Source organism: Moschus berezovskii, chromosome 16 (assembly GCF_049115385.1).
Source record: "Moschus berezovskii isolate FMDL1 chromosome 16, NW_MosBer_1.0, whole genome shotgun sequence".
Lineage (NCBI taxonomy): Eukaryota > Metazoa > Chordata > Mammalia > Artiodactyla > Moschidae > Moschus > Moschus berezovskii.
This window is the reverse complement of record NC_142475.1, coordinates 30,411,083-30,423,436: the sequence shown is the minus strand read 5'-3', so window position 1 is coordinate 30,423,436 and position 12,354 is coordinate 30,411,083. Positions and strand designations below refer to the sequence as shown.

Below are 12,354 nucleotides of genomic sequence, written 5' to 3'. Positions count from 1 at the left end.
ACTGTGTAGCTCATTAACCTGCAGAAAGCTCTTAAAAAGATTGGAATGCCAGACTATCATACCTGTCTCCTGAGAAACCTGTACATGTGTTAGGAAGCAACAGAATCCTGTATGGAATAATTGATTGGTGCAAGATAGAGAAAGGAGTATGACAAGGCTGTCTGCTGTCACCCTGTTTGTTTAACCTATATGCTGAACACATCATGAGAAATGCTGGGCCGGATGAGTTACAAGCTGGAATCAAGATAGGCAGAGGAAGCACCAACAACCTCAGATATGTGAATGATATCACTCTAATGGCAGAAAACGAAGAGGACTAAAGAGCCTTTTGATGAGGGTGAAGGATGAGAGTGAAAGAACCAGCTTAAAACTAAATATTAAGAAAACGAAGATCATGGCATCCAGCCCCATTACTTCATGGCAAATAAAAGGGGAAAGTGTGGAAGCAGAGACAGATTTCCTCTTCTTGGGCTCTAAAATCACTGCAGATGGTGACAGTAGCCATGAAATCAGTACATGATTGCTTCTTGGAAGGAAAGCTATGACAAACCTAGATAGTATATTGAAGAGCAAAGACACTACTCTGCCGGCAGAGGTCCATGTAGTCAAGGCTATGGTCTTCCCAGTGGTCATGTATGGTTGTGAGAGCCAGCCCATAAAAAAGGCAGAGCAGCAAAGAATTGATGCTTTTGAACTGTGGTACTGGAGAAGACTCCTGAAAGTCCCCTGGACAGCAAGATAATCAAACCAGTCACTCTTTAGGGAAATCAACCCTGAATACTCGTTGGAAGGACTGATGCTAAAGCTTCAGTATTTTGGTCATCTTCTACTAACAGCCAACTCATTGGACAAGTCCCTAATGCTGTGAAAAATTGAGGGCAGAAGGATAAGAGGGCATCAGAGGATGAGATGGCTGGATGACATCACTGATGCAATGAACATGATCTTGGGCAGACTTTGGGAGATGGTGAGGGACAGGGAGGCCTGGTGCACTGCAATCCATGGGGTCTCAAAGAGTCGGCCATGATTGGGTGACTGAATGACAACATCCAGGGCTAGACACACTAATAGATAAATTTATATTTTTGAATGAAAAACTGGAGTATTTTCTTCTTATTCTGAGTATGAACTGAAATGTTTCTCCCTGAGATTTTATCTAGACAGAGAAAAAAAGAGCTCACAGAACTTGAGTATATTGTATACCAGTTACACTACAAATATATGATAGCATAACATTTCATTTCTGAAGCAATACTCAACCTTGGTGTTGCTACTGAGAAGACAAAGGGTGGAAATAATTTGTGGTTCTGGATTGAAAGCTGTAGGAAATTTTCACCAGAGGTTAAAGTTAACGTATTGAGGGAAGACATTGTGTGTTCTGGCAAGAAAATTATAGTAATATATCTCATAGTCTATACTGGACAACTAGTTCATTCTAATTACTCAACAAACTTAAAAATATAGAGAGGGCATCATGAAAATAAATATCATACTTACTGTAGTGTATGATAAAAATTAAGTTATCTTTTAAGAGCAATATATTTATGCTTATAACTTTTGAATTATGGACCTAGGTGGATAAAGAGTGGGCAGAATGAAACTAATGTTATTTAATGCATACAATTTAATAAGAAAATTGTTTTTATTAACAAAGCATATTGCCATTCTGTGTCCATTGTAGAGTAAAATAGAATGCTGCATGTCTCTATTTATTACACTTATAGAGTGGTAGCTATTCTAACAGTAATTGGTCATTATAGAGCTAGATATTTCCCCAGACATTTGTTTGAATTGAAGGAATTCCCTGAGTGGCTCAAGACAACAGCATAAATCTTGAGAAATTTTCTTGTACAAATAGACTAGTAACCTATTGATCGGCCTAAACCATGTTAGGATAAGACAAATTTTATAGCTTCAATTTATTTATAAAACAATGAGCTTTATCTTATGTTTTAGCACTAAGCATCAGTGGTCATATAATCTCTCTGTTAACGTACTCCATTGGCTAAAAATAGACTCATGGAGAATCTGTGGCCCTTATTGGGAGATGAGATCTGCAGGTCCAAATGTCCAAAGGTAACATTAGTAGAAACTTTCCAAATTGAAGAAAAGTATGATTTATAAAATAGAAGGTTCTGAGCCACCTACAATATGATAAGGTGATATGTCTATTCAACCTTTCACTGATATCATTGCATTTATAATACTGTGTATACATGTATCATATGAATATGTAGCGAAATATGTTTACATTGCTTGATAGTCATAGGGAATACGTTACTAAAGATATGCTGCTGAGTATATTATTGTAGTTGCTATATTTCCAATTAAAGTGTCCTAGATATGTGATATATTTTTATTTAAATTGCATTTCCACAAACATTTTCAATAACTTTTGAATGTCAATGACAGAAATTTATTATATTCTTTCATATTATTTATTTGTTACATAACTACATTAAGGAAATAAAAACAAAGCTGAGACCTATCATGAATACGCAAAGTGACTGAAGAGTTCCCATTATAGACCTTAAGAACAACATTTCTTTTGTTTCACTCCATCATCTAATCGATGAAAAGAAAATCTTAATTCTTTTACTCTGAGCTCAGATTGGAGTATGATTTTTATTTACATCATTGCTATTTCAACCAATTATTATAAAATAATCATGATAGCCCATCCTTCCATCCTTCCTTGCTCAGTCATGTCTGACTCTTTGTGAACCCATGGCCTGTAGCCTGCCACGCTCCTCTATCTGTGTTGCCATTTGCCATTTCCTACTCTTGGGGATCTTCCCTACTCAGATCAAACCGACCTCTCTTGCATGTCCTGCACTCACAGTGGATTCACAGTAGTGAACTCTTTACTGCTACTGCCACCCAGGACCACTGGTGGCTCAGAAGTTAAAGCATCTGCCTGCAATGCAGGAGACCTGGGTTTGATCCCTGGGTCGGGAAGATCGCTTGGAGAAGGCAACCCACTCCAATATTCTTGCCTGGGGAAACCCATGGAGGGAGGAGCCTGGTAGGCCACAGCCCACGGGGTCACAAAGAGTCAGACATGACTGAGCTACTTCACTTTCACTTTCAGTGCCACCTGGAAGCCCAGTCATGATAGCATTTATATATGTGATTAAAAAATTGTTATGAACTTAACATTTTATTTAATCTCTATTAGTATAATGTGCATTTGGTTTTACATTTGTCCTGTTACCTTTATTCAGTAATATTAACAATTGATTTTAATTGCATTTCTCTTAATGATTTATATCTGACCATCTCATTTTTGTTTTCAACAGCTGAAGATGCATGTGGAGGAACAATGAGAGGATCTAGCGGCATCATATCAAGCCCTAGTTTTCCTAATGAGTACCATAATAATGCTGATTGCACTTGGACCATTGTAGCAGAACCTGGGGATACAATTTCACTCATATTTACTGATTTCCAAATGGAAGAAAAGTATGATTACTTAGAAATAGAAGGTTCTGAGCCACCTACAATATGGTAAGTAGACAGTTTCTATCAACTTAACATTGATGTCACTGCCTGAGGCAAAATTGGGATTCAAGAACAACTATATTTGGGCCTTTAAAGAATTAGATATTTTAAAAATTAACAAATGCAGGAAAATTATAAGGCGTAATTATCAGAGCTAAGGAAATTTTGAAGATGGGGTACTGATCTATAGAGTGGAATTTTGAAAGATGAAGCATTTCATCAAGTCTTTATCACTCAATCAATGAAAAATAATTTGATTTTCTCAAAACTTGTGAAAGGAAATAAGAGTTGTTCCTACAGTTCTGTTCCTTAGTGTGCCAGTTCATATTTGGCATTTCTTTTCAAATTAATTGAATAGTCTTGGAAATAATTTACCTTTGGTTTTGTAAGTAGATCTTTTATGTACCCTGTTATTTGAAGGCAAAAATTAAACACTATGATATGGGTGAATATGATCTGTTTCTTTAGAAATTCAAGACATGGTCTCATGAAACTGCAGAGTTTTCAAAACATAATTTTAGGATATAATATTTTTAAAAATAAAATATAACTTCATGCTGTTTTAAAAAATTTAATGCACTGTTATCATTGAAGTGTAAAGTAAAATCAGTAATTGAATGAAGAATGGTGGAATTATTGAAATGAAGTCATAGGTAAAATCTAAACTAAAAGGGTCTTTTAAGAAATGTAAAAATTTGATAAGAATACTGAGAATTTATTGAAGGATTTTTATCAAAATCAATTAAATGAAGAGGTTTGCATTTTCAAATGATGATTCTTGCTGAAGTATAGAGATTAATTTGAAGTGAGGCTAGATTAGCTGTAAGAACATCTCTTAAGAGGTGATTACTGTAATTCAAGAAAAAAAATCATGACAGCTTGTATTAGGATGATATTGATGGCGATAAAGAAGTAGAATGCATTGATAGATATTTAGGAGGTATAGTGATAAAGACCGCTGTAATGAAGAATGTTAAAGAAGATGGTGTTCTAATAAAACATCATTTTTTAGCTTGCATAAATTGGTGAAAGCCGGAGATATACTCACTGAGTTGAAAAATGTTGGAGAAAGGTCAAGTTTCGAACAGAAATGCTACGATTATTGAGAGTTGTTTTAGATATAAGTAGTTTGAAGTCTCTTTGAGACATATTAAAGCCATCTGATAGTATCTATTTATATGATTCAGTAGCTGCAAGTAGAAGCACAACTGATATGTATTTGATATTGATGGTAATAAAACAAAAAGACATTGATAGGAGTCTAAAACAGAGAGACAGGAGGAAATACAAGGGATAAGGTGTCACATAGGCAAGAGAAGTATGAAGAAGAAAGAATAAGACGACATTGCAGATTGTCATTGAAAGGACACTAGGTAAATGTGTATGTGTTTCTTTTGTGACCCCATGGATTGTAGCCCACCAGGCTCCTCTGTCTATGAGATTTTACAGGCAAGAATACCGAAGTGGGTAACTATTTCCTTTTCCAGGGGATCTTCCTGACTCAAGGATCGAACCCAAGTCTCCTGCATTGCAGGTGGATTCTTAACCACTGAGCCACCACAGAGGCCTATATGTTATATGCAAACACATAAATCAGACATACACACACATATGTACACATTAGTGTGTGTATATGTATGTATATATATTTACAAACACACACACCTATATGGTATATTGTCTTTCATATGTTTGGAATAATACATTATATATATATATATATGCTAATGGATTCCCTGGTGGCTCAAGGGTAAATAATCCGTCTGCCAATGCAGGAGACATGGGTTCATTCCCTGGGTCGGGAAGATCCCCTGGAGAAGGAAATGGCAACCCACTCCAATATTTCTGCCTGGAAAATCCCATGGACAGAGAAGCCTGGTAGGCTCCAGTCCATGGAGTCGCAAAAGAGTTGGACATGACTTAGCGACTAAACAATGACAGACAAATGTATGCTAATAATTCCAAATTTAACAGTATTTCTCATATGGTGTTTTTTTTTTGTTAATATCTACATCAGAATTACCTTCAGTGTTTGTTAAAGTGCAAATTTACAATCTCCTGCACAAATGTATTGATTTATATGCTATAGACATGAAATCAGTAGTCTGCAAACTAGATTATTCCACTCATTGCTATGGCAAGTAAAACAGTAAGTTTGGTTTTATCAATATTGTAACTCTGTCAATATAACTGTCCTATAAGCCATCCTACAAGAGCCAAAATATTTCTTACCACTCAAAAAACTGAAAATCAAATTAACATGGCATATGAAATTAATCAAACTAATTATGTAATACATATATTTATATATATGGTATGGATTTATATAATGGATAGCACAAAGATTGTGTTAGTGAGTCAACAATTATCCAACTAAATAAGATAAATTAATTAGAAGTAACTGACTATAATTTCATTCTACAAAATAAATATTACATATACTAATCCTGTCAAACAGGTATTTCTCTTTGCCACCTTATTTATGACAGTTATGAGACTAAAATGTGCAGTGAAGAAGCTGTGGTTATGCATATTATTGCTTATTCACAGCAGTAAAATAATTTGATTAAATATGTATTATGGTTCTATAATTTTGAATTAACATTTGTTACTGTGATAAGAGAATTTAACATAAGATCTACCTTATTAGCAAAATTTTAAGTGTACAATACAGTGTTCTTAACCATAGGCACAATATTGAACAGCAGATCTGTAGAATAGAACTTACCTGTTTTACATAACTAAAATTTTAATTCTAGTGAATAGCAAATCTCCATTTCCTTTCCCCCCAGCCACTGGCAAATACCATTATACTCTCAGTTTCTGTAACTATGTAAGATATCTCATATAAGTGAAATCATGCAGTATTTATCCTTCTGTGGCTAGCTTATTTCACTTAATGTAATGTCCTTAAGGTTCATCCATGTTGTTGAATATAGCAGGATTCTTATTTCCTGAGGTTGAATGTTATTTCTTTATATGTGTATGCTACGTTTTTCTTACCCATTTTTCCAAAACGGTTGCCTCTCTTTAGACAAATAGAGTACTCATAAAATGGTAAGAGCCAGGGGGATTTTAGGGATCCAGCTGCCCAGGGTTCTTTGAGGGAAATATGTTTTGAGGCTTATTGTGTATGTTGAAAATTCAGGATGAAAACCGAGATCTGCTAATAGCTACTGCAGTGTACTTTTTGACAAAAGTAATTCTTGTTATGCACACAACCAGGGCTTTCTCAAAAATATATGCCATATACCAGTAAAATATTTTGAAAGCCTGAAACTCTGACATATGAATAGCACAATATGGATTAATGGTTTTAAACTCCTAAAATTCCTATTAGATATTTAGTTGATACCTCAATATGAGTTTGCATCAAACAAAACTTCTTATAGATATCTAAGAACACCTAGTATGTTTATTTACCAATTTTAGTACATCTAAATGTATTTTTTTCTACCTTAAGGAAAACTTGTTTGACAGTGCACCTAGAAGAGTTAACACTACATGCCTTGCTCGCTCATCCACTAAAATAAGAATTACATAAAAGATGAAACCAGAATTAACACAAATAACTGGGAACTACTGAGAGAAGTGTTTTGAAAGTTTTCTAAAAAGATCACTTCAGTTTAAGTACATGATATTTCCTCTCTGACTTCTTTTTCATAGTACTCTTTAAAAAATAATTAGAGTATAATTGCTTTACACTGTTGTATTGCTTTCTTATATACAGTATAGTGAATCATTTATATATATACATGCATCCCCTCTTTTTTAGATTTCCTTCACATTTAGGTTACAGAAGAGCACTAAGTAGAATTCCCTGTGCTATAAAGTAGGTTTCATTAGTTATCTATTTCATATATGATAGTGTATATATGTCGATCTCTGTCTCCCAATTCATTCCACCCACTCTTCCCCACTTGGTATCCATAAGTTTTATCTCTACATGTTTGTCTTTATTTCTGCGTTGAAAATAAGTTCATCTGTACCATTTTTATAGATTCTACATAAAAGTGATATATGATATCTCTTTCTCACTTACTTCACTCTGTATGTCAGTCTCAAGGTCTCCTGCAAATGTCATTATTGCGTTCCTTTTTTTTTTTGGTTTTTCTCCTTCCTTTTATTTATTTTTTAAAATTTTCTTTATTTTTTTTTGAGAGTTCTTTTTCTTAAACTTTTTTTTTTTATTGGAGGCTAATTATTTTACAATATTATATTGGTTGGTTTTGCCATACATTGACATGAATCTGCCCTGGGTGTACATGAGTTCACCCTCCTGAACCCCCCTCCCACCTCCCTCCTCCCATTATCCTCCCTCTGGGTCATCCCCGCACACCAGCCCCAAGCATCCTGTAACATGCATCGACCCTGAACTGGTGATTCGTTTCACATATGACGACATACATGTTTCAATGCCATTCTCCCAAATCATCCCACCCTCACCCTCTCCCACAGAGTCCCAAAGACTTTCTATACATCTGTGTCTCTATTGTTGTCTCGTATACAGGGTTATCATTTGCATCTTTCTAAATTCCATATATATGCATTAGTATACTGTATTGATGTTTTTCTTTCTGGCTTACTTCACTCTGTATAATAGGCTCCAGTTTCATCCATCTCATTAGAACTGATTCAAATGCATTCTTTTTAATGGCTGAGTAATACTCCATTGTGTATATGTACCAAAGCTTTCTTATCCATTCGTCTGAAGATGGACATCTAGGTTGCTTCCATGTCCTGGCTATTATAAACAGTGCTGCAATGAACATTGGAGTACATGTGTCTCTTTCAGTTCTGGTTTCTTCGGTGTGTATGCCCAGGAGTGCGATTGCTGGATCATATGGCAGTTCTATTTCCAGTTTTTTAAGGAATCTCCACACTGTTCTTCATAGTGGCTGTCCTAGTTTGCATTCCCACCAACAGTGTAAGAGGGTTCCGTTCTCTCCACACCCTCTCCAGCATTTATTCCATTTAGACTTTTGGATAGCAGCCATTCTGACTGGTGTGAAATGGTATCTCATTGTGGTTTTGATTTGCATCTCTCTGATTATGACGGATGTTGAGCATTTTTTCATGTGTTTGTTAGCCATCTTTATGTCTTCTTTGGAGAAATGTCTGTTTAGTTCTTTGGCCCATTTTTTGATTGGGTCATTTATTTTTCTGGAATTGAGCTGCAGGAGCTGCTTGTATATTTTGGAGATTAATCCTTTATCAGTTGTTTCATTTGTTATTATTTTCTCCCATTCTGAAGGCTGTCTTTTCACCTTACTTATAGTTTCCTTTGCTGTGCAGAAGCTTTTGATTTTAATTAGGTCCCATTTGTTTATTTTTGCTTTTATTTCCAATATTCTGGGAAGTGGGTCTTGGAGAATCCTGCTGTGATTTATGTTGGAGAATGTTTTGCCTACGCTCTCCTCTAGGAGTTTTATAGAATTTGGTCTTACATTTAGCTCTCTAATCCATTTTGAGTTTATTTTGGTGTATGGTGTTAGGAAGTGTTCTAGTTTTATTCTTTTACAAGTGGCTGACCGGTTTTCCCAGAACCACTTGTTAAAGAGACCGTCTTTACTCCATTTTATATTCTTGCCTCTTTTGTCAAAGATAAGGTGTCCATAGGTGCGTGGATTTATCTCTGGGCTTTCTATTTTGTTCCATTGATCTATATTTCTGTCTTTATGCCAGTACCACACTGTCTTGATGACTGTGGCTTTGTAGTAGAGCCTGAAGTCCGGCAGGTTGATTTCCCCAGTTCCATTTTTCTTCCTCAAGATTGCTTTGGCTATTCGAGGTTTTTTGTATTTCCATACAAATTGTGAGATTATTTGTTCTAGTTCTGTGAAAAATATTGTTGGTAGCTTGATAGGGATTGCATTGAATGTATAAATTACTTTGGGTAGTATACTCATTTTCACAATATTTATTCTTCCAATCCACGTACACGGTATACATCTCTGTTAGTGTCCTCTTTGATTACTTTCACTAGTGTTTGATAGCTTTCTATGTACAAGTCTTTTGTTTCCTTAGGTAGATATATTCCTAAGTATTTAATTCTTTTCATTGCAACAGTGAATGGAATAGTTTCCTTAATTTCTCTTTCTATTTTCTCATTATTAGTGTATAGGAATGCAAGGGGTTTCTGTGTGTTGATTTTATATCCTGCAACTTTACTGTATTCATTGATTAGCTCTAGTAGTTTTCTGGTAGAGTCTTTAGGGTTTTCTGTGTAGAGGATCATGTCATCAGCGAAGAGTGAAAGTTTTACTTCTTCTTTTCCAATTTGTATTCCTTTTATGTCTTTTTCTGCTCTGATTGCTGTAGCCAAAACTTCCAAAACTGTGTTGAATAGTAGTGGTGAGAGTGGGCACCCTTGTCTTGTTCCTGACTTTAGGGGAAATGCTTTCAGTTTTTCACCATTGAGGATGATGTTTGCTGTGGGTTTGTCATATAGCTTTTATTATGTTGAGATATGTCCCTTCTATTCCCACTTTCTGGAGGGTTTTTATCATAAATGTATGTTGAATTTTGTCGAAGGCTTTCGCTGCATCTATTGAGATAATCATATGATTTTTATTTTTCAGTTTGTTAATGTGGTGTATTACGTTGATTGATTTGCAGATATTGAAAAATCCTTGCATTCCTGGGATAAAGCCCACTTGGTCATGATGTATGATCATCTTAATGTGTTGTTGAATTCTGATTCCTAGAATTTTGTTAAGGATTTTTGCGTCTATGTTCATCAGTGATATTGGCCTTTATTATTTTTTTGTGTGTGTGTGGGGACTTTACCAGGTTTGGGGATTAAGGTGATGGTGGCCTCATAGAATGAGTTTGGAAGTTTCCCTTCCTCAGCAATTTTCTGGAAGAGTTTGAGTAGAATAGGTGTTAGTTTTTCTCTAAATTTTTGGTAGAATTCAGCTGTGAAGCCGTCTGGACCTGGGCTTTTGTTTGCTGGAAGATTTCTGATTACAGTCTCTAGTTCCGTGTTTGTGATGGGTCTGTTCAGATTTTTTATTTCTTCCTGGTTCAGTTTTGGAAAGTTGTACTTTTCTAGGAATTTGTCCTTTTTTTCCAGGTTATTCATTTTATTGCCATATAATTGCTGATAGTATTCTCTAATAATTCTTTGTATTTCTGTGTTGTCAGTTGTGATCTCTCCATTTTCATTTCTAATTTTATTGATTTGGTTCTTCTCCCTTTGTTTCTTGATAAGTCTGGCTAGTGGTTTGTCAATTTTATTTACCTTCTCAAAGAACCAGCTTTTGGCTTTGTTGATTTTTGCTATGGTCTCTTTTGTTTCTTTTGTATTTATCTCTGCCCTAATTTTTACGATTTCTTTCCTTCTACTGACCCTGGGGTTCTTCATTTCTTCCTTTTCTAGTTGCTTTAGATGTAGGGTTAGGTTATGTACTTGACTTTTTTCTTGTTTCTTGAAGTGTGCCTGTATTGCTATGAACTTCCCCCTTAGCACTGCTTTTACAGTGTCCCAGAGGTTTTGGGTTGTTGTGTTTTCATTTTCATTCATTTCTATGCATATTTTGATTTCTCTTTTGATTTCTTCTATGATTTGTTCATTATTCAGCAGCGTGTTGTTCAGCCTCCATATGTTGGCATTTTTAATAGTTTTTCTGCTGTAATTGAGATCTAATCTTACTGCATTGTGGTCAGAAAAGATGCTTGGAATGATTTCAATACTTTTGAATTTACCAAGGCTAGATTTATGGCCCAGGATGTGATCTATCCTGGAAAAGGTTCCGTGTGCACTTGAGAAAAAGATGAAATTCATTCTTTTGGGGTGAAATGTCCTATAGATATCTTAGGTCTAACTGGTCTATTGTATCATTTAAAGTTTGTGTTTGCTTGTTAATTTTCTGTTTAGTTGATCTATCCATAGATGTAAGTGGGGTATTAAAATCTCCTACTATTATTGTATTGTTGTTAATTTCCCCTTTCATACTTGTTAGTAATTGTCTTACATATTGTGGTGCTCCTATGTTGGGTGCATAAATATTTATAATTGTTATATCTTCTTCTTGGATTGATCCTTTGATCATTATGTAGTTTCCTTCTTTGTCTCTTTTCACAGCCTTTGTTTTAAAGTCTATTTTATCTGATATGAGTATTGCTACTCCTGCTTTCTTTTGGTCTCTATTTGCATGGAATATCCTTTTCCAGCCCTTCACTTTCAGTCTGTATGTGTCCCTCGTTTTGAGGTGGGTCTCATGTAGACAACATATATGGGGGTCTTGTTTTTGTATCCATTCAGCCAGCCATTGTCTTTTGGTTGGGGCATTCAACCCATTTACGTTTAAGGTAATTATTGATAAGTATGATCCCGTTGCCATTTTCTTTATTGTTTTGGGTTTGAGTTTATATACCCTTTCTGTGTTTCCTGTCTAGAGAAGATCCTTTGGTATTTGCTGGAGAGCTGGTTTGGTGATGCTGAATTCTCTCAGCTTTTGCTTGTCTGTAAAGCTTTTGATGTTTCCTTCATATTTGAATGAGGTCCTTGCTGGGTACAGTAGTCTGGGCTGTAGGTTACTTTCTTTCATCACTTTAAGTATGTCTTGCCATTCCCTCCTGGCCTGAAGAGTTTCTGCTGAAAGATCAGCTATTATCCTTATGGGGATCCCCTTGTGTGTTATTTGTTGCTTTTCCCTTGCTGCTTTTAATATTTGTTCTTTGTGTTTGATCTTTGCTAATTTGATTAATATGTGTCTTGGAGTATTTCGCCTTGGGTTTATCCTGTTGGGGACTCTCTGGGTTTCTTGGACTTGGGTGATTATTTCTTTCCCTATTTTAGGGAAGTTTTCAACTATTATCTCCTCAAGTATCCTCTAATGTTCTTTCTTT

At 35.4% G+C, this 12,354-nt stretch overlaps 1 protein-coding gene across 4 annotated transcripts in view; it reads left to right on the top strand.

Annotated features, from left to right (window-relative positions):
• CSMD3 (CUB and Sushi multiple domains 3) overlaps positions 1–12,354 on the top strand; it is a 1,369,436-nt gene that overhangs the window by 369,199 nt on the left and 987,883 nt on the right. For all 4 annotated transcript variants that reach the window (XM_088844606.1, XM_088844605.1, XM_088844604.1 and 1 more), the window contains exon 5: positions 3,300–3,507. In XM_088844606.1, the coding sequence (XP_088700732.1) occupies positions 3,300–3,507 (208 nt within the window). The remainder of the gene's footprint in view (positions 1–3,299; positions 3,508–12,354) is intronic.